The following is a 27,815-nucleotide window of genomic DNA, read 5'->3' as shown; positions in this document are numbered from 1 at the left end:
TCCACACCTTTTCAATTGGGCCGATGTCGCGACAAAACTTACCAGCGATCTGGTTTTTGTCATCATCAAAGCGTCCGGTTCCGGGTAGGAATGATACTACTTGAATTTGTCATCTGGATAATTAGAGCGCATTATTTCCTAGAGTTGATTTCTCGTTCATTTAAATTTCTTATCAACTTCTGAGCAAATCAGCGGGTCCCATCGCTTTTGTTGGTCTGCTGATAAAAATAAACACAAATACTCTGTTTCAATTTTACTAATCATCGTACCTCTCCATAGAAAAATACAATTTTAGATTAAAAATGAACTAGGCTATTAAACTCTTGTTAAGTATCAGAATTTTAGCAAGTTTGCTAAAACACTCACATGCACATTTTAAAATGCCGAAAGTCTGCAATGCCAGAAGTTAAAATGCCAGAAGTTGCTACTTAGCCAGAAGTTGTCTTCCGTTGACTTTCGTCATTTTAAAACGCGCGCATTGCGTGTTTTAAGCATGCTTATGTGACTCTGCTTATGTGACTCTGAAGACTCTTTTAAATTCTGACTTAATATCTAGAACAACTTTGCGGTTCTCAATAAACGCCAGAAGTTCTCAGTGACTTCAAGCAGAGTCACTTAACCATTATTGAATTTGTGCAAATGTTCTTTTTCTATTTTTGTCCTAATGATTAGTTTTGACGAAGCCTATTTTTGCGTCCCTCTCTCCGTGGTGAAATCATCAAATCGTTCAAAAAATTACTTTTTTTGACATTACAATGTACAACGTCAATAAAAATTACAAGATTTTTAAATTTATAACTATACGACAGTAGCGTTGACATTTCGGATTAACTTTGAAACAAATAAAAAAACTGCAGCCTCTACTCAACGTCTTTGAAAGGTATTAGATCAATGTTTTCTTGTTGGAGTAGGAAAAAAACTGTGATAATTGTGAATTTTGGGCATCGTATTGTGAACGTGGGCCCTCTATCGTAACTAATGATCATCAACCATATCTACAAATGCGTTCTTATTTACCCCCTGAGAATTACAAATTCAATCAAAGTTAAGAGTGGATAAAATTTTTCCTCGGTGCGAAAACGAATAAATCGCACGAGTAAATTCTGAAATCTGATTGACTACTTTTGCTAAGGTAAAACAATTTCAAAACGCAATTGTGAGCAAATGTTATAAAAAATTGCTGGTATAGTTTTCTAATTTTTATTTATTGTAAGTCCTAAATAATCCGTCCCCTTTTTGATTGAATAAAAAATTGTTACCTATACACGTTTGTGCTCCTTTTATTCATTTGAATTCTGCAATTCTCAATCTGTATTGCGATAAAAAAAAAACTGTCAAATTATCTGTTCTAATGCCCAATAAACTCTGAAAAAAACATATGTAGTAGAAAAATTGTTCTTAAAAATTCTATAATAGTACTGGCAATCATATTAGCGGTCGATACTACTAAAATTGACAAAACCTTTTAGTTATTTTGTATCTTAACCGTCATGTATGATTTCACACTGTTCATACTTTATTTCGTAAAAGGATTCTAGTATGAAAGCGATGAAATCTTATTTATTCCTTGTATGGCTACCAAGAAATCATATATTATACCAGCATCAGTTCTAAGAGTCACACATCTTTTTTACTTTTCAACTACTTTTTATAGATAGAGACACTTGTGTAATTGCACGCCATCACTATACGATATGCCAAAAGGACCTAGCGCAAAATTTCTCGCAAAAGAGACATAAAGTTTATCTGTATGAGTAAAATTTTATTTTTCTCTGAAGGAAGTTTGTACCTATGCTCACTTATAAAAAATATGCAAAAAAACGCTAATAATTTCAAATTCACTTAACAAATAACTTCTAAGTCCAGTGTTACTGCTGTAGTGCACCCTTTATAACTAACTTTTGTAACTAAATGAAAAAGAGTAATTTTAATGTGTTTTTGAGACCGCAAATATTTGTCAACGACAAATTTTTCTGTGAAATACGGCACCGTGGAAAACTTAATAAGGCCTTTTACCGTGCCATACCAAGTTTTCTATGGCGCCGTATAAGTCTTAGTAAGTTTTCTAAGTTTTGACTAAGGCGGTCAGCTTGGGTATAGTCAAATATAGACTGCACATGCAATATATTCAATTTGAATGCCCTGTGGCTACAAAAAACTGGAATTTGTGGCACAAGTCGATATATTGTTTATCAAATATGTCATTAAATTATTTCCATGAAAATTTTCCAACTTCTACCGGAAACAAAGATTATAAAATTTGACGGCTTTCAAAATTGTTGTATGACTCCTGCATCATTGCCAGGAAATCATATTTGATCTTTGTATGACTACAATGAAAGCATACAAAGCAGATGTCAATTATGTCACCTGCTAAGATTAGTAAGAGTGACCCGGCACTGAATGAACTCATATTTTAATTGCTTATAACACATGCTTTTGGGAGTAAAAACTGCTCAATTGATTTTTTTTCTTTTCTGTAATATGATATCTGCCCCTGAAACGACATGAAGTTTCTGAAAGAAAATATCAGCATTCCCCCTTAAAGCAATCCACTGGAACGCGACAGACAGTCGAAAATTTATCGATAAAAAAACCAACAATGAGAGTGTTTCTGATATTTTGTGCTGTTTTGGCACTCCAAGAAAGTGGAGAACAAACTCTGGGAACGGACGTCCATCGCCGAATCATCAATGGAACTGATTCGCCACATAGACCCTTCTATGTTCGCATTGTTATAACCGACACAGAGAGGAAGCCCGCAACGGAAAACTTCGGCGGAGCGATATTCAACGAGAGTTTTGTCATTACTGCTGCTCATATTTTCGCCCATAGTAAGTATTACAGCCCAGCTGAACATATCAATGCCTTTACTAATAAAAAACCAGAAAAATGATTCAAATGTGACACGAAATGATTGGAGCTGGTTTTTAGTGGTCAGCTCAACTTTATTTCGACCCAAGTATTTATTGCGGTGCCTCAGCTCGACCCTAATTCAAAGCTCGGCTTTAAAGTGACCCAAATTTGACATTCAACTTTAGTTCGAACCAATTCGATTGACATAACAAAAAACAAAAAAAGCAGTTGGTTTAACATTTTTTTTAAATAGGCAAAAAAACATACCAAAAAAGAAACTTCAAGGCAGCTTTGAGATTTTTAAAAACATAATTCTTATAAATATGTTTACATCAGTTCAACCAAAACTCTCAATAATTAGACGCTGGACCGTGACATTATATAATTATAGTCAGTTTTGGCACCTCCCAATAGACTTTTAAAACCCTTTCATAAAGAGAGATGTAGAGCCGGGTCGAGGATTTTTTCATAAAAATAAAGTGAGGGGTTTGATGTGCAGAGATTAACCGCTGAGCGCCCGCAACTTTAATCAATGAATTTGATTATTTGTGGTGAATTTTTTTCTCCACCGCATTCGACGCAAACCAGAAATAATCATGGTGTCCAGCGGGTTCTAATGAGTATCCTTTCTTTTTTAGCAGGCACTTCATTTTTTCCACCACCGCCTCACCGATTACTTGATTTTCAAAATTTTTCCTATTTATATCAGTTTCACTTCATTATATCGTAACGACTAAATTTGCGACTAAATTTCTCTTTTCAATGGTATTGTTTTTTAGAGGTAAAACTTTCAATAACTTCAGCAGTGAAAAAAATCACGCTACAAAAAAGGGGTCTTTCCCATTATAGCCCCCAAGAATTTATAGCTCCCATGATGGTAAAACCACCATGATTGGCGTTTTAGTCTATGGAACTAGTAGCAAGACAACACTTCACCCGCTAGAAGGAAAAAAAACAGCTAGAATCATCATCTTTAATTGGTAGAATCATCTTCTATAAAAGAAAAAACGGAAAGAATACTGAAAAAATGAGAAAATTATAAACTCTGCTCGATCAACGATTTGCACATTTCTAATTAAGTCGAAAAAATAATGCCATAACACACAATATATTATAAAAAAAATAAAATTATAACAAAAAATGAAATTCAGCCAATTGTGTCAAAAAAAAACTCCCGGAATTTAAAAAGCACAAACGTGGTTGGTGGAAGTAGCCCTAAGCCACTAGGAATAAGTAGAGGAAAATTGCTGAAATTTGTCTTGAAATTTAAACCCCATTTTTTCAGAAGTACAAAAATCGTGTAAAAACCAATTGAAACGTTATCAGTATAGCTTTAGATACTATTACATTAGCAATAACGTAGAATTAGTTTCACTAATACATTAAGCCTGCTATCTGTCTTTTATAAAAGTTTCTCGGAAATACTACTGGCATCACTTTACCAAAACCATCCGACCTTTGATGGCCTATCAAGTAATTGGTGGTTCTGTGCGGCAAGGTTTGTATAGCCAAAATGCTAATGTGCTTGAAAACAATTTATTTTTTTTATTTTATCATTTTTAAGACAAATTTCACTGCTAAAAACCGCGAGTCGTTGGAAACTCAAAATTTTGTCATGTTTGATCTTAAAAAAGTGTGCTAACTGCTTGTAAGATTTCAAGTTCACGGTTTTCTGCAGTAATTTTTTCACCACTTATCTCATTCAACGCTAAAACCTTACAATTATTGACCACATTCACTGCACCTTATACATTTTTGGGGGTTTGGACTTGACACCTCAACCCATTTTGTTATCAGACCGGATACTTTCGTTTTGCAAACAGTTGGTTTTAAACGGACCAATTGGATTCGATAAAGGGCATGTTTTAATTCAATAACCTCTCTCTCTCTGTCTGTGCAATAGCGACAGTTTCATAAGCAACCCATTATCTAAACTGCTGACGCTCGATAAATATTACAAAAAGTTAAAATAATGGCAATTTGAAATAATGGCGTCAAACTGCATTGGGATTTCAAAGAAACAAACAAGTGAAATAACTCCGTAATCTAGTCTAAGAAAGAAATACGGGTTATGGTGGGCACTATAACTGCTGCAAACTCAACAAAAGTCAGCTACAAAAAACTTTAGGCCCATATTTTGCTGTTAAAAAATCAATTATAACTACTATAACTGCTTTTCAGCTCAAAGTTGGAAAATTTCTTCTGCAATACGTCATTGTGCACGTTTCCCGTCGTATATTCATGAATTCGCGTTTAATTAGTAATTCTTTTAACCAGTAAGCTACAATTTGCTACTGCCCGGGTCAAGGATTTTGTCAACATTTATGAAAGAAGTGCGCTAACAGCCCCTGAAAAAAGTAGTTTTCATCGGAATAATCCTACATCATAAACAAGATTCTTCTCAATGCGCTGAATTTTCGGCATTTTTGTTAGATAAATTGAGCACTTTTCAGCCTTTTAAGCGGATAATTAAGTAAAATTTATCCAGTGAAAAATACTTTTTCAGAGGCTGTCAGCGCATTTCTTACATCTTATATAACTTTCAGTAATTTCAGCATTTATCTTACAAATCTTCAGCACTCATTTGACGCAATTTAAACGCTTTCCTTAAACAATTTGGAATTCTTTTGATTTTTTTCTGCTTCTGTACATACAGAAGCAGCACCAGTGCAAGACTATTGTCAACTCTTAAGATAAAGAAGTTATCGCAGCCGGAGTATATAGCCAAAACACTTGACTGAATGAAACCAGGTAGCTTAAGTGTAATTGTCTTCAATCCGTTAGATAAATAAGAGTGTGACACTTTTCAGTTGTTCTGTTTTTCAAAGTTATGAATTTTCATATAAAAAACAATGCAGATTATTAATTGATTAATGGCTCTACAGAAATGTAAACGATGAAGGACCGTACATGCTGACTACGTTATAAACAACAGTGAGAAATAAAATTGCAACTAAAATTATGTAAGAAAGGCGCGGAATTGGCTGAATTTGAAATTTTCAAACGAGTGCTGAAATTAAGCAAGAATGGTGCTGAGATGCTACTGAAGCTCTGCAATAGAAATGCTACAGTTGTGTTACAAAGGCGCTGAGATTGCAAGTGCTGAACATATGTATGAAAGGTGATGAATCAAATGCTGATTTTATGTAAGAAGTGCGCTGAAATGTGCTATATTAAACAACGACTAGCAGAAATGCTATCTGGGAGTATCTGAAAAACAAGACATTTCGAGCAAAAAATAGACAAATCTAAAATTTGAGACAGTCTTGGACCCACGTTATCAAAAAAGTGTGCAAACGTTTGAACATTGGAACAAAATCTTCATAACAAATAAAATCATTTAATATTGATACAGCAACAAATTATTAGGAACTATCAAACTTTTCAGGCCGTTTCTTGATCAGATCTACATTTATGTTAAAATCGTGCACACAACCCAGGATGTGGGAAATATTTGTAAATATGAGTTACATCTTATTTGCATTCTGACCGCAGCTTGCGGCCTCTAGTTTTTTCCATAGGAATCAAGATTTTAATTTTAATCAGATAGTTAATTTATTGTTTTGGTTTTCTTCCTTTTGTCAAATTTATCGTGCAATAGAATCACTTGTTGGTAACTTTTGTTGCTAAAAGTTTATGAATTGTATAACGGCGTGATTTTTGCAGAGACAAAATTGGGCTATTTTTCGCATCTTTTATCCCTGGTTGCGGTTGAAAATCGCAACCTCACGAAACATCAGATGTCAATGCAGGAAAAACTTGACTTACGGCCTCAGGAATTTGGAAATCGGTTACGCGCAAGTAGGTAACCATCAAAAATACTGTAACCAAAACAATTGCCGGAGAATACAAAACCTTCTGACTAGAAAAGTAATTTTGCTTTATATACAGAACATCCGTCGCGGACGGTCTTTTCCTCGACTATGATACTGTAAATTTTAAATTGTTTGTACCTTTGAGGTTTGTTACAGCTTCTAACTGCTGTACAACAGTGAAGGTGATGGTAGGAGACTTCACAGTCAAAAACCCACAACTCAGAGCAATTGATGGAGATTTTAAAGTCCACGAGGGATATAACAATGACACGGTGAGGAAAAATGGAACAATATCCCGGGTCGAGATTTGGTCAAAAAATAATCTAAGATTAGCGTTGAATAGCGGTGAAAAAAACTTTTTTCACCGCAAAACGCCCTCATCTTTTAGCGCTGAATGCATTGATTGCGGTGAACTTTTGTAAGATTAGCATTGAATTTACCGGTGCATATTTGTAAGATTTGCGATTTTAGCGGTGAAATTTTTTTCCACCGCATCCTGGTAGCACTGAAAAAATTTTTTCACCGCATTCTGTCTGTGAAAAATTTTCTTTCACCGCTTAAGCTCTGAAAAAAAATTATCACCGCTGCCAGCAGAAGGCGGTGAAAAAAAGTTTTCAGCGCTACCAACAGAATGCGGTGAAAAAATCAACGCTGATCGTACAAAAATTCACAGCAACGTCCGTTTTTTACATCAACTGAACCAGTCCCGAGCTGGTTTTTGTCAACAACAACCTAGACAGCTGCAGACATATTTGCAACGCTTTGCGTCTTACTTATAAAATACTTCAGCTTTCTCATATATATCCCCCCCCCCCCCGACTATTTATTCATTTCTTATTTTGAAAGCGGCAAGGGATCATTTACCAGGTATAGCAGCGTTTACCAAATTTTACTACTCACTTCACATTCCACTGTTCTATGAAAAATTTATTGTGTCCAGCGCGTCAGGTGTTTCGCAAGGCGACCCATGAGAACAAGTGCTGTTTTCTTTTACGCTAGAGGCAGTAGTGAAAATGATTAATCATTCCGTGCCCAAACAGCATCACCAAACAGCATAAATGACAACTTTATAATGGGCTCATCGCAGGTTCGGGAGAACAACTGGTCGAAATTTGAAATGCGACTCTGCACCAGAACGTGTGCTTTCTCTTGGATCCGTCAAATTTCAACTCTCGTCATCAGTAAAGTTTAAGAGCGTCAACGAAAGGACAAACCGTCACAAGATTAACTTGCTCGGAGCAACAATTGAGAGCTCAGAATATGTTGCAAGTAATGTCATGAATTGAAAAGACCAAACTTCCGTTGTCTTTGAACTCCGTTGACTACCTCAATGACCCACAAGTTCCTGACGAATACCAGATCATCATTTGATCAGTAGCATCGTAAATTTCTTGAACAAATTCAGGGTTCACAGTAAAGACTCAAGACTCCAGGCAACCCTTTTCCTATACATTGACAAGGTCCGAGTACAAGGGATCACAACAAGCATATCTCTACGAGAAAAAGCGGAAAATTATGTGTCTCGGTGCTCTTCGAGAGAATGTTTATCAGCACCAAAAAAAACTTTCTTTTTTCGTCCGTTTACATTTAAGAGAGGATACGTACTGAAAAATTGGTTCACTGAACAATTATAGTGATCACACTGTTTCATGTAACAGGCGTAGCGATGATGGGTTTTTCGACCTGCCCAAAATGACGTATCAGCTTGCTTGGCAGCAAATATACTCCAATAGCGGAAAAGATACTAGGGGGATACTTTATACCAGGGAGAAAACAATGGCCAGGAGACATCTTTTCTCCATAATTGCTAGCAGGCATGCCGGCTGCCTTTGTCGTGAGTGTAAATACCTTGTTGCAACCCAGCTTAATTTCAAGTGCGGCTTTGAAGGCTAGTTGTGCTCTTGAAGCACCGGCAGGGATGACATAAAAAACAATTGTTCTAGAGAAAGCATTCATTTGCTACCGTTTCTATAGATGAGTTTCGGTTTTCTCCCAGACATTCATAAATATACTGAAAGGAAATGCAGTTATTGCAAACAATAATATCTTAATCTGAGGTTCTGTTAGTTGCCCCAACATATTAACCCAGTCAGTTGCTGTAATTGTATTCGAGTAACTGCACCAATGAAACTTAGTACAGCCGACAACATCCCTAATTGACTTGATAGGATTTGAACAAAAAGAGGGGAATATTGGGTCCAACTTTCATCAACAAGCAAACACAAAACAGGTAATTTCTTTACCTCGTGGTTTCACCACAACTAACTATCAAACTACAAGATGTATGAATCAAACTACAATGTATAATTCTGCGTTTTTACTATGGCCATAGTCTAATCATGTCAATTTTAACACTGTGAAGAGAAAAAATTAGAGAAAATAATCAGATATCTGATTTATCTCTGGCCAATTTCCAAAATAACTCTGGAAATTTTGTGCCGAGTCAAAACTTTTATCAAGAAAATAATCTCGGCAGAGTCTAAGACAGAATTTAGGAAAAATTCTTCATGAAAACCGGTATCGGCGATAATAATTTTTTGTCCTTCTCAATGAGTAATTGTTAATAATTCAATTTGTTACCTAATTCAAGCGTTAATTCGATGTTAATTCAGTTGCTTTGTTCTTAAAGCCGGACAAAACACACATATTTTTTAAAAAACAAGTTAAGATTTGAATTGAAGTTTCACAATTAATAGCAACGTGTGTTGAAGCAAAAGCTTGAGTTAGCCTAATTTCCCTGTTTGGTTTGATTGATTGATGATATTTGTTTCAGTTTAATTTGTAACATATGCGGGTTTTTTTGTTTTAACCACTTGTGCAACCTATCAATCTATTGTAATACGGAAATATTCTATGAATAAGTAGGAAGTAGTAGTTACCCCGACAATATCATTCCATGCATTGTAGCCGAGAGTGAGGAACTTCTGAACTCAAGGCCAATCACATAAGTCTCCTCGGACAGAAACGATGAAGGAGAAATGACCCCTAATACACTTTCATTATGACGCCCGTACAGCCATTTAGCACCGCCGACATCAACGAACCTAACATTCAGTTAAAAATTCTCTTACACCCAAATATTAACAGATCTTTTTTGGGAATGCTTGCAAAAGGAGTACATCTCAGATCTTCTTAGCCGCCCGAAGAGGAAAACAGGATAAGAAGAATTGATAGAAGGATATTGGGTCTATTTATCACAAGAACTCACTTCAAGAGGTATTTGGCCAATACATCGAATTGTAAAATACCAAAGTGGAAAAAATGGACGAGCATGACAGACACCGACTGGAGTGTTAGAGAGATCAGCAGGCGAATTAAATAAAAATTTTTCCACAAAATTTGAAACAACCCCGATGAAGCCCAACAATTACTTACAGTCCCTGTCATTCAGCAACATAAACACTGCTAAGAGAAGAAATCAGAGAGAAAGTTCCAAATATCCGAGGCATCTCTGGCCGGTTTCCAATCTAACTCGGAAAATTATATGCAGAGACAAAATTTTCATCAAGAAAAAACTCTTGGCAGAGACGTTAACCGAAATTCGGAAAAAGATTATAATTGGAAACCGGTATCTGATTAAACAAAATTTTAAAAATGCATTTCGAAATGTTTCATAGCGAACTTTTAGTAAAAATTCAAAAATGTTATTCAGTTGCCACGGGTTAATAAAACCAGGCAAAACACTAATATTGTGTTAAAATAAAAATTCCGAGTCAAACTTTTGCATGAACCCCGTTTTTCACCTGTCGTACTGGTCTATGTGTCGCCTCGGGAGAGTATACAACAAGGCTATACAGACACAAAAAAGAAGCCAACATATCCTCAATTATGACAACAAATGGATAACCTCTACAGCTTCGACAATATAAAACTTTCTTGGAATTACGGATTGGCAATAGAAGATAAATGTAAAACAGATTTTCCATATCTTTCATTGTAAACTTTAACAAGACTACGCAGTTTTACTCTCACGCACGCGGCCCTGAGTGTTCAAGCACAATCTTAATTAAACTTGATTTCCTTATTTGTTTTGTTTAGTTGATAACTTCTGATTCAATTTCATTTTTAACTTTTGCGGAGTTTGTGTTTTACCCCCCTTGTGCAACCTAGAAGTTCATTTTAACCCAAAAACTCTTGTGAGTAAATAGAAAAAAATGCCTTTAAGGATAAATTCCACCAAAAAATTTATTCTAATAGCTTTGTAGGCTTCCACTTTTTCTGGCTGTACTATAAAGGGACTTCTGATTTTCATAAAAATATTATGATGCATCGTTACAATTCTGTGGGACCCCAAGCCATGAGGGACTGGCCAATTGCGCGAATCTTGAGGTTTGACTTACAAACAGCTCTTGTTTACAGCCAATGATAAAATAAGTGTGCTCTCAAACGGAGTGAGGTGGTGGAAATAAGAACTAGTTAATCCAGACAAGATTTTACTATCATAAAGAAAAATGACCAAGACTCGAAATAGCTGGGTCTAACATAAATTAACTGAAACTATCAGACAGTGCAAGTTTATGAATAGACCCTGCTGGTATGTTCAAAGTTTGGCTACTATGAGACAAAACTGTGACTATTCGAAACTGCGTGACTGTAATCGGACTGTGTGATCTGTCCTTTATCAGATGCTGTGTGGTACAATAGTACATTTTTAGTTTGAGTTCCTTAATTCGGTGCAACCAATTTAGTTCAATTTCTGTTTAACTTAATTTAGTTCAATTTCCTTATTTTAATTTGTTCATTTATTCAGTTTAATTTTGAAGATCAAATCCGATGATTTCATACTTGTTAATTTGTTTATATCTTAGCGTGTTTTTTTTGTCTGTTCACCTTGTCTTGTGATTGTCAGTTGCCGCCATTTAGTAATGTTATCTTGTGAACAATTTGTGAAGCAGTTTGTTAATCTTGCCTAATTTCATTCTACTCAATTTCGTAATTAAAAATAGTTGACTTTCTCTCTTAACTAGATTTCGATCCGCCAGGAGACATCTTTTCTCAATGGCCAGGAGACATCTTTTCTCCATAATTGCTAGCAGGCATGCCGGCTGCCTTTGTCGTGAGTGTAATTACCTTGTTGCAACCCAGCCTAATTTCAAGTGCGTCTTTGAAAGCTAGTTGTGCTCTTGAAGCACCGGCAGGGATGACACAAAAAAACAATTGTTCTAAAGAAAGCATTCATTTGCTACCGTTTCTAAAGATGAGTTTCGCTTTTCTCCCAGACATTCATAAAAACACTGAAAAGAATTGCTGTTATTGCAAACAATAAAATCTTAATCTGAGATTCTGTTAGTTGCCCCCAACATATTAACCCAGACAGTTGCTGTAATTGTATTCGAGTAACTGAACCAATGAAATTTAGTACAGCCCGACAACATCCCTAATTGACTTGATAGGATTTGAACAAAAAGAGGGGAATATTGGGTCCAACATTCATCAACAAGCAAACACAAAATAACAGTAATTTTTTTACCTCGTGGGTTCACCACAACTAACTATCAAACTACAAGATCAGTCGTGTCATGACGACTATGCTGCACAATCGAAAAGCGTGGGTCGCAATATGAATATATTAGTTGCCCCAACATATTAACCCAGTCAGTTGCTGTAATTGTATTCGAGTAACTGCACCAATGAAACTTAGTATACAGCCCGACAACATCCCTAATTGGCTTGATAGGATTTACACAAAATGAGGAGAATATTGGGTCCAACTTTCATCAACAAGCAAACACAAAAAAACAGTAATTTTTTTACCTCGTGGGTTCACCACAACTAACTATCAAACTACAAGATCAGTCGTGTCATGACGACTATGCTGCACAATCGAAAAGCATGGGTTGCAATATCAATATATTAGTTGCCCCAACATATTAACCCAGTCAGTTGCTGTAATTGTATTCGAGTAACTGCACCAATGAAACTTAGTATACAGCCCGACAACATCCCTAATTGGCTTGATAGGATTTACACAAAAAGAGGTGAATATTGGGTCCAACTTTCATCAACAAGCAAACACAAAAAAAACAGGTAGGTTCTTTACCTAGTGGGTTCACCACAACTAACTATCAAACTACAAGATCAGTCGTGTCATGACGACTATGCTGCACAATCGAAAAGCGTGGGTTGCAATATCAATATATCTTCAAATGACAATTATATCTGTTCAAGTTTTGAACTTTCAAAAATTATCGTAAGGTATTTGAAAGTCTACGAATTAGTATGACTAACAACCATATACCAAACTCTGATAGAAGTCCCATGATGTGAAATTATAACTACGATTTGTCCGATTTGTACTACGATTGAAAATAAAAGTACGATTTGTCCCTGATTTTCTTCATTGCAATGATAACCAAATAATTAACCTGAAATAGAGTTCAGGTGGCGTACACGCTTTGACGTTATTCAAATGGCATTCTGGGATATGTGTTCTATTGGGGACAATCATTATCCACTCGGAGCATGTTCCCGAGCAACTAAGCACTCAATCATGAATGTATAATTCTGCGTTTTTACTATGGCCATAGTCTAATCATGTCAATTTTAACACTGTGAAGAGAAAAAATTAGAGAAAATAATCAGATATCTGATTTATTTCTGGCCAATTTCCAAAATAACTCTGGAAATTTTGTGCCGAGTCAAAATTTTTATCAAGAAAATAATCTCGGCAGAGTCTAAGACAGAATTTAGGAAAAATTCTTCTTGAAAACAGGTATCGGCGATAATAAATTTTGAAAAATGCATTTACAAGTCCTTCTCAGCGAATAATTGTTAATAATTCAAACTTGTTACTTAATTCAAGCGTTAATTCGATGTTAATTCAGTTGCTTTGTTCTTAAAGCCGGACAAAACACACATATTCTCTAAAAAACAAGTTAAGATTTGAATTGAAGTTTCACAATTACTAGCAACGTGTGTTGAAGCACAAGCTTGAGTTAGCCTAATTTCCCTATTTGGTTTGATTGATTGATGATATTTGTTTCAGTTTTATTTGTAACATTTGCGGGTTTCTTGTTTTAACCACTTGTGCAACCTATCAATCTATTGTAATACGGAAATCTTCTATGAATAAGTAGGAAGTAATAGTGACCCCGACAAACTCATTCCATGCATTGTAGCCGAGAGTGAAGAACTTCTGAACTCAAGGCCAAACACATAAGTTTCCTCGGACAGGAACGATGAAGAAGAAATAACCCCTAATCAACTTTCATTATGACTCCCGTACAGCCATTTATCACCGCTGATATCAACAAACCAAACATTCAGTTAAAAAATTCTCTTACCCTAAAATATTACCAGATCATTTTTGGGAATGCTTGCAAAAGGAGTACACATCAGATCTTATTAGACGCCCGAAGAGGAAAACAGGGTAAGACGAACTGATAGAAGGACATTGGGTCTATTTATCACAAGAACTCACTTCAAGAGGTTTTTGGCCAATACATCGAGTTGTAAAATACCAAAGTTGAAAAGACGGACGAGCACGACAGACACCAACTGGAGTATTAGAGAGATCAGCAGGCGAATTAGAGAAAACTTTTCCACAAAACTTGAAACAACCCCGACGAAGCCCAACAATTACCAACAGTCCCTGTCATTCAGCAACATTAACACTGCTAAGAGAAGAAATCAGAGAGAAAGTTCCAAATATCCGAGGTATCTCTGGCCGGTTTCCAATCTAACTCGGAAATATTTATGCAGAGACAAAATTTTCATCAAGAAAAAACTCTCGGCACAGACGTTGACAAAATTCGGAAAAAGATTCTAATTGGAAACCGGTATGGGCTTTAATAAATTTAAAAAAAATGCATTTCACAATGTTTCGCAGCGAATTTTTAGTAAAAATTCAAATATGTTATTCAGTTGCCCCGGGTTCATAAAACGAGGCAAAACACTAATTTTGTGTTAAAATATTAGCTAAGGCTTCAGATAAAAGTTCATCATTATTTTTAATGCCTGCTGGAGTACAACCTTGATTGAGCTTGATTTCCCTTCTTCCTTTGTTTGATTGAGGACCTTCGTTTCATTTTCATTTGTGAAATTTGCAAGTTTGGTGTTTCACCCACTTGTGCAGCCTAGCAATCCATTAGAATTGGGATATCTCCTGTTAATAAATAGTAAACATTGATGATCCCGACGAAATGCCAGCCTCTCTAGCACTGCGGACATCAACAAACCAAACTTTCAGGAAAAAGAATCCTCTTACACACAAACATCACGAGATCATTTTTGGAAACGCTTGCAAAAGAAGTACACCCCAGATCTTTTCAGCCACTCAAATTGGATAACAGATTCAGGGGGATTGGAAGAAGGACATTTGATCTGGTTTTTACACGATTTCACTTCAAGAGATATTGGGCCAGTGGTCGAATTGTAAAAAACCAAAATGGAAAAAGACGGACGAGCACGAAAGACACCGATTGGAGTATTAAAGAGACCAGCAGGCAAATAAGGTAAAATTTCCACAAGACTTGAAGCAGTTTTTGATTGCAAAGCCTTCAAAAAACCTAAACTTTCGCAGACCCAATGAAGCCTAACAAATACTTAGATATATCCTTGTCATTCAACTACACAGACTTTAAACTAAAAGGATCAAAATTAAAATTCCGCGTCAAACTTTTGCATGAACCCCGTTTTTCACCTGTCGTACTGGTCTATGTGTCGCCTCGGGAGAGTATACAACAAGGTTATACAGACACAAAAAAAAGGCAACATATCCTCAATTATGACAACAAATGGATAACCTCTACAGCTTCGACAACATAACACTTTCTTGGAATTACGGATCGGCAATAGAAGATTAATGTAAAACAGATTTTCCATATCTTACATTGTAAACTTTAACAAGACTACGCAGTTTTACTCTCACGCACGCGGCCCTGAGTGCTCAAGCACAATCTTAATTTAACTTGATTTCCTTATTCGTTTTGTTTAATTGATAATTTCTGATTCATTTTCATTTGTAACATTTGCGGAGTTTGTGTTTTACCCCCCTTGTGCAACCTAGAAATTCATTTTAACCCAAAAACTCTTGTGAGTAAGTAGTAAAAATGCCTTTAATGATAAATTCCACCGAAAAATTTACTCTAATAGCTTTGTGGGCTTCCAGTTTTTCTGACTGTACTATAAAGGGACTTCTGATTTTCATGAAAATATTAAGATGCATCGTTACGATACTGTGGGACCCCAAGCCATGAGGGACTGGCCAATTGCGCGAATCTTGAGGTTTGACTTACAAACAGCTCTTGTTTACAGCCAATGATAAAAATAAGTGTGCTCTCAAACGGAGTGAGGTGGTGGAAATAAGAACTAGTTAATCCAGACAAGATTTTACTATCATAAAGAAAAATGACCAAGACTCGAAATAGCTGGGTCTAACATAAATTAACTGAAACTATCAGACAGTGCAAGTTTATGAATAGACCCTGCTGGTATATTCAAAGTTTGGCTACTATGAGACAAAACTGTGACTATTCGAAACTGCGTGACTATAATCGGACTGTGTGATCTGTACTTTATCAGATGCTGATACGATAAATTGACAAGATTCAAAATTGTGCTCATTTGTGTGAAACATGTGCATTTCTTCAAAATTATGCAAAGTTAGGCAAATATGATCTGATGGAACAGAAAACAAAACAAAATCCGCGACTATGAATTAGCAAACCAAATTGCGCGACTATGATCAGACAAAATTTTAATGCATCTTGAAATTTGTTTGTTCTAATTTAAATTTTGTCTTGTCACATCAAATCTTCAGCAAAATCTATTAAAAATAGTAATTTAGTATTTGAGGAAATTGCAAAATGTACTCCTGAAAAATGATGAGTCGTCAAACAAAGGAGCAAAACTGTTTTTGTGCATCGTGTTAGTTTAGCAAAATCCTTAAAAAATTAATACAAAATGACAAGACAAAAACACATGGCAAAATCCTTGGATCGATTAATCGCCCGAAGCTTGAATCTAACTTGTCACAAGCTTGATAAGCTTTAGAAGCTCCTTTTTCACAGAGCTAAAGTTCAAAAATACAGTAAAACAATTTAAGCGTTGAAAAAAGAGGCTGCGATGCACAGCGGGACTGTGAGGCAGATTTAGTTAGACTATGAATAGAATTTTTGCGGTTTTGTGGACTTGACGTGACAGAGCGGGCGCAAGAATTACAACTCGAACTAGCAATCTTTTAATTCAAACAAGGAGGAGCGGTAATGTGCGTATGCACATAATGTTCCGACCCCGCTCATCCACATTCTTGACTTAATTGGCTACCAAATGATGAAGAGATAGAAAACTTTCAAAAAACATACGCATCGTTCAATAAACATCCAATGAAATACAATAATACCACGCTAGAGGGCCGATGAAAATTGGTGATAATAGGACTACTAGAAAGGACAACAATAAAAACCAAACAAGAAACATTATTTACGACCAAAACACGATATCTATAATAAAAAAAACATAAAATAGAATTTGCATCAGATAAAAACCAAAACAAATTTAACCTATACTTCATTAGAAAAGATATGAGACCTGTCCCCAATGCAACTGGTTAACAGGTCGAAAAAAGAGCAAATAGGTGCGAAGTTCAAAAATACTTCTCCAATTTTGAAAACAATTAATTTCACGGTTATTAATGTAATTAGATATCAACTGACATCAATAAAACGTTCATTTACATCTACATTGCAAGCAATTGAGACTTGTCATTAGCCAATCTCCGATTAAGCAAAATTTCAGAGCCAACAGGATCGACAATTAGTGTTATAATTTAAAAATAAACCAAAAATCCTCTGAATTGTACAAATATATCAAAATCTGACATTTTATGAAATCTCGTAGCAACAGTAATAAAAAGCCGAAAAACAAATGGCTGAAACTAAATCCGCTATAAAGATCAAATTATAGCCCACACAAAACGGATTGTGATCTGTTTACAGGGACTGATCTACAAATTCACCGAAAAACTAATTATAAAAGAAGAAGCTCAAAAACTCAAATTGATTTTTAAAAATAAATATTTTCAAAACTCATAACAGACTTAGGATTACAGCAAAAAGTCATGGATTACGTTTCAACACCCCAGGCAGCCAATTGGGACTATTAATAATGAGACTAAGTCATAAGCCCAAAAAATCAAATACTTATAAAAGGACACATAGACATGACAACAAAAATAAACCCAAAAAATTTGAGCAGTTTAGAAATCTCGAAAACATTATATGAAACTAAACGGTGAAAGCAATCTGCCACAACTTATAACCAAGCGCAAAGAAATGATCGCATCAACAAAAGTATTGAGAATTCTAATGAGTGAGATTGAGTTACGTGGTGACAAAAATAAAAGCAAAAAAGAGACAGATGAAAAAAAAAAATCTTTTTTTAATTTAAATTGAAAGTCATTAAGGCAAATAGCTATAAACTGAAATCATTAAATAGGTTGTTTTATTCGTTTTGGGGAAGCAATTAATATCTATGGCTATCGGGCATATGGCGCACAACAACGAAAAGAAAGAGAAACATAGGCAAAACCAAAAAAAAAACAGTTTTGCGAGATAATTGTCTCCGCCCAAGAAGAAAAAATTAATCAACAAAAACAACTAACAGATTAAAAAACGCCTTTTCCAACGTTGCTTATATTCCCTAAGAAGCCTTCCTTTAATTGATTTATCAATAGTATCATAATTTGACAAGGAAACAACATGAACATAAAAAATGCAAATTGTGGTTAAAAAAAGAAAAACTGAAAACGCGTAGTACCAAAATAAAGAAACAATAGTTGAGTATAAAACCGTTACCGGCATTCCTTTTTAACTCACAAGAAGTTGATTTCCGCCTGCTTTTACTGAGTGTACGCCCCAAGTTGAGAGAAATAAGATCAAATATTGGCAAATTTCAAAAGTCCACCGATATTTTCTCAAAACAAATATATTCAAAGTCATAACCGACATTAGATAACAACAGAAAAAAATGTCTAGGTTCATTTATACTTTCTAAAAGCTGGATGGGTCTTTGATTGGGGACACTAAGTCCTTGGGCTACAAAAATTATAAGAAATGAAAGCAAAACGAAAGAAGTCCATACAATTTTTACAAAAACAATTTGTCAGAGCCAGAAAAACCATGAGCTTAACTTTGAAGCCAGGATACAATCTCGTTGGGTCTCGTTTATTGTTAATAGTATCTGTCAATAATTCAGCCCTGATTTGAAATTCCTGTCTGCAATTTACATAAAAAACAATTACATGGCAGAAATATTTTGAAAAAAAAAGGTTAAAATCTAAAAAATTTTCATCATAAAGATCCATAGTTAGATCAAGATCAGCCCACATGATGCTGCGCGTCTAACAGAACGCTCAATTGTTGAAATGGTTGCGAAATAGATCATTTCCATACAAAATTTTACGGTTTATCAAAATATATAAAGCATTATGTATAATTACCGAAATTGAATTTGCAAAAAAAATTGGCAAAATTATAATTCTGGAAGGCCCTTAAAGCCAGCAAGAGCATAACGAGCTCTTTTTTGAGCTAAAGAGGAATCTGGCCGCAGTTTTAAGGTGTCTACGTCCAGTAAATTTAAAGCGAGTGGGCTAAAAAAGCAAATTTGGTCCCATTTTTGACAAAAAAAAGTCTGAATTTTGAAAAATTTAGCATAAATTCTAGCCAAAAAATTCGTATCGAACAATTCAACAACCCTCCTCTATCTTTACTGATAAAATCTATAACACTACAGTTAACAATTTTTACATAATTCAGCAAAATTGACGAAAAATTGGTCAAAATGTGAACAAAAACAGATGAAATACGTCTAAGTTTAAACCTCGATAACTCCCTATAAAAAGCTAAAAATGAAAAAATCTTTTTAATTCCATATTCTACGCTGGACGGGCTTTCTAATGATATCACTCACAATTCTCTACGATGAGTATGTCGATCGGCCAAAATTGACTGAACAAAAAAACCCATTTGAGTATATAGTTCCTCCCCCCCCCCCCCCTCAAGAGGGGTCGGAACAAATAGTGGGTGGGCTTATGATCAAATTCGAAAATCAGAATTCATTTATTTAACGTCTAGGATAGCGCCCTCCTCTACCCCTTCACCCTCCCAGGTTGTAATTATCGAACCATAATTTGACTACCTCACCCCGAGCGATCTTTGTTGTTTTCAGTCTATTTTCCTTTCAATCTTTGAAAAACTTGCCTGGTCAGGAGAGGGCGTCACACGTAGAAAGAAACGGCTAATAGTACTCCCCAGGTTGAGGTGCCATCCGGAAGTGAACTCTGATCAGACCGCGCCAGACGAAATTAACCTCTGATCCCCATCCTGAAGTGACCTCTGATCATAACGCCCCCAGACCGAGGTGAACTCTGATCATACCATTCTCAGACCGAAGTGACCTCTGATCATACCATTCCCAGACCGAGGTGAACTCTGATCATAGTATTGTGCGCTCGAACCAAATCCCAGACCCTGTAATTTTGGTCTGGGAACACACCGTGTGCGTTGGACTCGGTCTGATCAGATGTCACGTCCGGATGGCACCTCAACCTGGGTCACCTGTAGACCAATATCAATTTTGTGTAACTTAATTCTTTTCAGTTGAAAAACGACATTGTGTTGATTAAACTAAAGGAAACTGTTGATATGGATTCGTTTCTGCCTTTGTGTGATAAAAGCTACGAGGGTCATCAAATTGCACTTTGTGGAACTGGCCGCACCGACCGCAAGAGCGACAAATTAGCTGATGTTCTGCAAGAATTGACATTCGTTGAATACTCTAATGCTTCTTGTCCAATCAATTGTGAGTACTTTGTTTCGCGAATCAATGCAACAATCACAAATCTAAACAACAAAACAAAATGCTTTAGAAATGCTGAGATGATATTTTTCCAAGAAAAATATAGAAAAAAGTGAATTACATTTGAAAGGCGGTTTTATAAATAGATACTATTGTTGTTTGTAACTAAAATCACATCAAATGCGGAGGATAAAAACCTCATTAGGGATAAAACAACAGCTTCAATCTCCGGCTTTTTTGCGCGCAACATTTCTTTTCAAAAAATTTATTTCTTATAAAGAAAATTGAAGTCTTTTCCCATTACAGCGCTACAACAAACCCCCCCCCCCTCCCCACCCCAGATTCGTGGTCATATATCCTATACCCCCAATCATTGTAATTATATTATAATGGGGGCTATAATTTTGTAGGAGGCTTTAATGAGAAATATAATAAGACCGTAGACAAGAATTTGAATAATGGGAAAGACTCAAGATTTTTGTGTTAAAAAAAAATTGTCTCATCGGAATACTTTATCGCAGAAAACGATCTAGCAACACGCAGCCTGTCCTCAATTAACTACAAATGGTACTGCCTTTAATCGAAATTTTTTTAGTCACTCAAGAGGCGTCAATAGAGCTTTTGCCTATATTCAATTCAAAATTTGCTCGGGTAACACGTACACCACAATCAAAAACTATTTTCAAAAATATAAATCTAAGAGACCAGATTCAAATAGATATAATTGTTTCAGTTGATGAACCAGACAACTGGTATTTGGAAATATATTATGATTGGTCGTTTGATGACCGTGTCTGTTTGGTTTCCAAGGAATATTCAGGACCATGCGTAAACGACTCTGGTGAGAAAAATTCAAAATTGTTCATTTAGCGCTGATTTGATAAAACCGCTGCAAGTCAATTTCGCTATTCTTGCCGGGAAAAACTGAAAAATCAAGTGTTTTTCCGGTAACTTATCCTAATCCTATGGAAAAATCCTATGGTTAATCCGCAAAACAGTAAATGTTTTGATATTTTTCAGGTGGCGTCTATGATATTAGACATCGATGAAAGCTATGCTCAGGTCATTCTGCTGACATTAAAGACTGATCCCAGACCTGAATAAACTATGGAATACCTATCTATTTTTTATCATTCTGGTGTAAAGAATAAGCTTTTTATGAAAATTTGTTCTCCAGAAATTCTTTGAGCAGAGAAACTGCATACTGATCTACTTTTTTTTTCAAAATTAGAGATTAATGAGCTGCTCAAGATACTCAAAAATAGTTTCAACTATATTTGAACTTCAAATAGAGCAAAGTTTCGGCGCTGGGCATCAATACCGACTAATAGGGTTACAAGTCAATCCTGACCAAAAACTGATGTTAATCTTGCAGGATATGGTAAAATTTCTGCAAAAAAGATGTTGATAGTTCATATCTTGCAAAACGATATTTCTATTGCAAGATTCTTGAAAGTTCGTTCCATTCGAGCTCTGATCTTATTGGTTCTTAATGGCGCATTGCATTTCAGTCTGCGTAGAAATTTTCCGCTTTATTGTTGCGTCTGTTTTATGAGGTAAATTGAAACAAAATACAAAAAACTGAAAACTACCGGTTTACAGTTAGCCAAGCTCAAAATTTTACTGTTATATTAAACAATACTGACGCAGCTTAAGAACCAATAAAAAATTATCAATCCTTTTTTGTTAGCTCGAGATTCACTTAATTACACTTTTCAATTATTTTGTTCTGTAAATAGTTCTACAATTTGATCTCAAAAATTTTTGTCTCTCAAATATTTTACTCTCTATTTCCGTTTTCTTACATTCATGTACTATCATTTTTGAAAAAAAAGCAGATGGTCTTATTAAAGGAAAATGGAAAATATCTTTGGAGTCATTTATTTTTTTTTAAGTATAATCGATGTTGCACCGGGTGCTATTCACCTGTTAATCAAGCAAAAATATTACAAAGATTAGGTGTTAACCCTGCAAAATTTTTGCAATCCTGATGTAAATCTTGGAAGATCTTGCAAAAAAATCGTGCAAGATTATGCTTATATCTTGCAGGATCCCTGAAAGATTAGCTTCCTAACCCGACAAGGGGAGCGTCAGAAGTTCTAGCGTATGTTAAATAAAACCAACAAACTTGTGACTTCAAATTAGGGGTACAAAATTTCCAAGAAAATTAGTTTCCCAAAATTGTATGGCACAGAACGGTTGTTGCATGATATTTTATTTTGTTCCGACCCACTTTAGTGGGGGAGGAACTATATACACAAATTGGTTTTTTTTGTTCAGACAATTTTGGCCGATCGATATAATTATCGTAGAGAGTTTTGAGTGGTATCATTAGAAAGCCCGTCCAGCGTAGAAAATGGCATTAAAAAGATTTTTTGATTTTCAATTTTCAAAGGGAGTTACCGAAGTTTAAATTTATATGAATAAATGTTCTAATTCAAATTTTCCGTATTTCTTTTCCAAATTTTTGTTCATTTGTGGTACAATAAGTTAAAATTGTTAACGATAGTGTAATTTATTTTATCTCTAAAGATATGGAAAGGTTGCCGAATTGTTAGATTTGTGTTTTTGACTAGAAATAATGCTAAATTTTTTCATAATTCTGACTTTGTTTGTCAAAAATGGGAGCAAATACGCTTTTTTAGCCTACTTTCTTCAAAATTGCTGAAAGTGGACACCTTGAAATTGCACTCATATTCTTTGTAAGCTCAAAAACCACAAGTGGTACTCTAACCGGCCTTATGAGTCTACTGGATTTATAATATTGCAAGCTTTCGGCATTCGGAGTTTAAAAATCGATCTATTTCGCAATCACTTAAACAAATGAGTGTATTTTTAGCCACCTAGCAATATCCGGGCTGCTCTTATCTCATATGTATCCGTACGGTTAAAAATTGTTTAGATTTTAATGGGGCGCTGCCTTTTTAAAAAAAACTATTTCCGCATTTTTATGTAAATTACTGAAAAGAATATCAAACCAGGACTCAATTATCGACAGATCCTATTTTACAAAAAAAAGAGAGTCAACGATAGAGGCCCTATGATTTCAGAGTTAAGCTCATGGTTTTTATGGCTGACCAAATGTATTCGTAAAATTTTATGGATTTTTATGTTTTGCTTTCATTTGTTATGCTTTTTGTATTGCAATAACTTAGTCTCCCCCACCAAATATACAATTAGTTTTTTAAGATACACAGGTGAACATAGACAATGTTTTCAGTTGTTATCTAATCTCTCTTATGACTGTGAATATATTTGGTTAAGAAAATGTACGTGAATTTTTGAACTTTTCGCATAATTCCTCTTACTTTTCTCAAGTTCAAGCGTAGGCTCTGTAAAAAAAGGAGAAAACCAATTTCTCTGAGTTATGAATTATTGTTTTCAACGTTTTTATAACTAACTGAACTTTTGTTGGTTTTGATACTATCATCTTTTCTGTATTTTGAGCAGAATCGAATATTTTTTATGTCCATTTTCTTTCCTTGTCAAATTATCACATTGACAAGGAGTTCTTGACAGGTCAAGTTGAAAGACAGGATAATTGGGAACAAAGCACAAGCGTTAAGAATAGGCGTATCTGAAAATGTTAATGTTTTTCTTGAATATTTTATGCTTTTTGGCTGAGACACAGTTCTCTAGCACAAGTTAGTGGATTTTTTAAAATTTTTGCCTATGTCTGTTTTTCTTCTTGATGTTTTACGACATATAGCCGATAATTATAGTTCTCAATTGCATTCCCAGGACGCATAATTGAAACCTCTCAGAAACATCGGCTTGTAGCTATTTGTTTTAATGACTTTCAAACAAACTTTAAAAAAAAATTTCGACTGTCCATTTTTTTCTTTTATTTCTGTCATCGAGTAATCAACGTCACTAATAAGAAGTCTCAACTACTTTTGTTTATTCAAAAATATTTAAAATATTTTCTTGGTTAATTATACGTTTTGACTGATGGCTTCTAACATTTAGTTTCATAAAGAACTTTCGCTAATTTTATAGTGTTCAAATTTTGGGTCTGTTTTTGTTGTGATGTGTACGTAGTCCTTTCATAAGGAAAAACCGTTGACGATACGATGAGAAGCAACTAATAATTTACAGTTCTTGTAAATAAAAAGCTAAAATTATAGTGCCTTGAACACTGTGATGTGTTTTTGACTAGAAATAATGCTAAATTTTTTCATAATTCTGACTTTTTTTCTTCAAAAATGGGAGCAAATACGCTTCTTTAGCCTACTTTCTTCAAATTCGCTGAAAGTGGACACCTTGAAATTGCACTCATATTCTTTGTAAGCTCATAAACCACTAGTGTTACTCTAACCGGCCTTATGAGTCTTCTGAATTTATAATATTGCAATTTTCGGCTATTTTAAACTCGATAAATACACAAAATTCGTGATTTTTTCTGACATACTGAAAAATTGAGTCAAAAAATCGATCTAATTCGCAATCAATTCAACAAATGAGTGTCTTTTTAGCCACGCAGCAATATCGGGGCTGATCTTATCTCATATGTATCCTTACGGTTAAAAAAATGTTTAGATTTTAATGGGGCGCTGCCTTTTTTAAAAAAAACTATTTTCGCATTTATAGATTTTTACGTAAAATACTGACAAGAAAATCAAACCAGGACTCAATTATCGACAGATCCTATTTACGAAAAGAGAGAGTCAATGATAGAGGCCCTATGATTTCAGAGTTAAGCTCATGGTTTTTATGGCTGACCAAATGTATTCGTAAAATTTTATGGATTTTTTATGTTTTGCTTTCATTTTTTATGCTTTTTGTATTCCAATAACTTAGTCTCCCCCATCAAAGATACAATTAGTTTTTTAAGATGTGCAGGTGAACATAAAAAATGTTTTCAGTTGTTATCTAATCTCTCTTTTGACTGTGAATTCATTTGATTAAGAAAATGTCCGTGAATTTTTGAACTTTTCGCATAATTCCTCTTACTTTTCTCAAGTTCAAGCGTAGCCTCTGTAAAAAAAGAGAAAGCCATTTTTTCTGAGTTATGAATTTTTGTTTTCAACGTTTTTATAACTAACTGAAGTTTACTTGGTTTTGATACTATCTTCTTTTTTTCTGTTTTGAGCACTTTTCCACCTTTTTTGTATTTTGAGCAGAATCGAATATTTTATAAGTCCATTTTCTTTCCTTGTCAAATTATCACATTGACAAGGAATTTTTGACAGGTCAAGTTGAAAAACAGCATATTGGGGAACAATGAAAAGGCGTATCTGAAAATATTAATGTTTTTGTTGAATATTTCATGCTTTTTGACTGAGACACAGTTCTCTTGCACAAGATAGCGGATTTTTTTAAATCTCTGCCTACGTCTGTTTTTCTTCTTGATGTTTTATGACATATACCTGATAATTATAGGTCTCAATTGAATTCCCAGGACGTATAATTTACAGTTCTTGCAAATAACAAGCTAAAATTATAGTGCCTTGAACACTGTGATGTCGAAAAAATTTTATGTGAAATTTGGGCTTCTGCCTGCATTGAACTTATTTTGTAGTCTTGTGGCTTAGTCTTATTAATAACCAGCGAAATTCTTTTCCTGGGTTGTTGCAACTTAATTGATTATTTATTGAAGTCCTATGTCTGTTACGGCTTTTGAAAATATTTGTTTTCAAAAACATATTTAGATTTTTGTGCTTCGCCATTTCTTAAAAAGTTTTTTCGTGGAAATGTTTTATTGTTTGCTTAGTCTCTGTGAAAGCAGGTAAGAACGCGTTCCCTGCGAGCTCTATATTAATCTTTATAACGGTTTAAGTTTCAATGGTTTGTTTCTTGGCTTTGTTAATACTCTTACTAAGAGATTTCATAAAATCTTTGAGATTATATATTTGTACATTTTAAAGGTCTTTTGTTTTCTTTTTAAATTACAACATTAATGGTAGTTCCCATTGGCTTCGAAATATTTGGCAACTGGAAGATTTTGATGCTATTGGTGACCGATTTATGGTCTTAACTGCTTCACTGCAATTTTCGCGCAAAGTTTACTTTTTTATTTTGCCAGATTTTGTTTTTTTCTGTAGTGATAAGACCTATACTGGATATTGAACGGTCTCAATTGCTTTCTATGAAGATATAAATGAACATTTTAGCGTTTTCAGGTGTTATTTAAAGATATTTATCACTTTGAAATAATTTGTTTTTAAAAATGGGAATGCATTTTTGAATTTCTCACCTTATCGCTCTCTTTATCGACCTGTTACCCAGTCGCATTGAGGATAGGTCCGCAATCTTTTCTAATGAGGAACAGCTTATTTTGTTTTGTTTAGGTTTTATCTGATGTGAGTTTGAGTTTGTTGTTATTCATTTAATATAGACATCGAGTTTTGTTCGTAATTAATTATTGTTATTTGATTTTTGTTATTGTATTTTCTAGTAGTCCTATTAACAACAGGTTCCATCGGCCCTCTAGCGTAGCTTTATGGTATTCCATTTGTGGTTTATTGAACGATATGTATGATTTTGAAAGTTTTCGTTTTCATTTGGTAGCCAAGAGTGTGGATGAGCGGGGTCGGAACATTATGTGCCAAAGCACATTACCGAGCATCCTTGTTGGATTGCAGCTTCAATCTGGACAGTAAATTTTGGTTTTGTTCCAAAGGTAAATGCTTCACCTTTGGTCAACTGTAGGCTTCCATTTTTCCCCATTTCTCTTTCTTTCACTTGAAGTTTGATTACGCTGAGATTCAGGTTCTACGTTGAAAACCTCACAGAGTACTAAGATCTTCGATAAAAGCAATTCATTTTATTTAAATTTCAAGAAAAAAATGGATTTGAATTGAACTTTCAGGATCGCCTCTCTACCCATTTAATGACGATTCAGAGCCTATTTGTATATACGGCCTGACCGGTTGGGGCAATTACTGTGGCAATTTCAGTACGTACACACGCGTCTCTGCATTCCGAGATTGGATCTTCAGTACTATGGGCAAAATGTAAAAACTTTGGGCAAATTTTCAGCGTAGAAAGAACAAAAATATCTCTGTGAACAAAAACTGGGAACAAAAATATCTCTGTGAACAAAAACTGGGAACAAAAATATCTCTGTTTAGGGCTTGGGTAAACTTCTGAAACAATTGGGTACCGGGATTTATGTAAACTTGGTTGAGACAGCATTAAATGATACTATAATAAGAGTAAAAGAAAGGAACACTTTTCGAAAAAAAATGGAGGTGAAATAGGCATCGCGTTGCCGGTTTGATTCCAATACTAAGCTCTTTATTTCTTAGAACTTCTCACTAAAAAAATAATAATAATAAATTATTTTCAAGAACATAAAACAATGCACTTGCAAGGACATCAAAGGCCTGAGAAGCCTATATAAAG

General features: G+C 34.9%; 1 protein-coding gene across 1 annotated transcript; it reads left to right on the top strand.

The window, feature by feature from the left end:
* Nucleotides 1–183: 183 nt before the first annotated feature.
* LOC142354518 (trypsin-1-like) lies at nt 184–27,597 on the top strand. The gene is made up of 6 exons (XM_075406841.1): nt 184–209; nt 2,549–2,834; nt 6,828–6,943; nt 20,270–20,471; nt 21,202–21,309; nt 27,280–27,597. Exons 2-6 carry the CDS (start codon nt 2,603–2,605, stop codon nt 27,426–27,428), a joined length of 807 nt encoding a protein of 268 aa, XP_075262956.1. The 5' UTR covers nt 184–209; nt 2,549–2,602; the 3' UTR covers nt 27,429–27,597.
* Nucleotides 27,598–27,815: the final 218 nt, after the last annotated feature.

Source organism: Convolutriloba macropyga, chromosome 15 (assembly GCF_964194025.1).
Source record: "Convolutriloba macropyga chromosome 15, txConMacr16.3, whole genome shotgun sequence".
NCBI lineage: Eukaryota > Metazoa > Xenacoelomorpha > Acoela > Convolutidae > Convolutriloba > Convolutriloba macropyga.
This window is presented reverse-complemented; position numbering and strand designations above follow the sequence as displayed.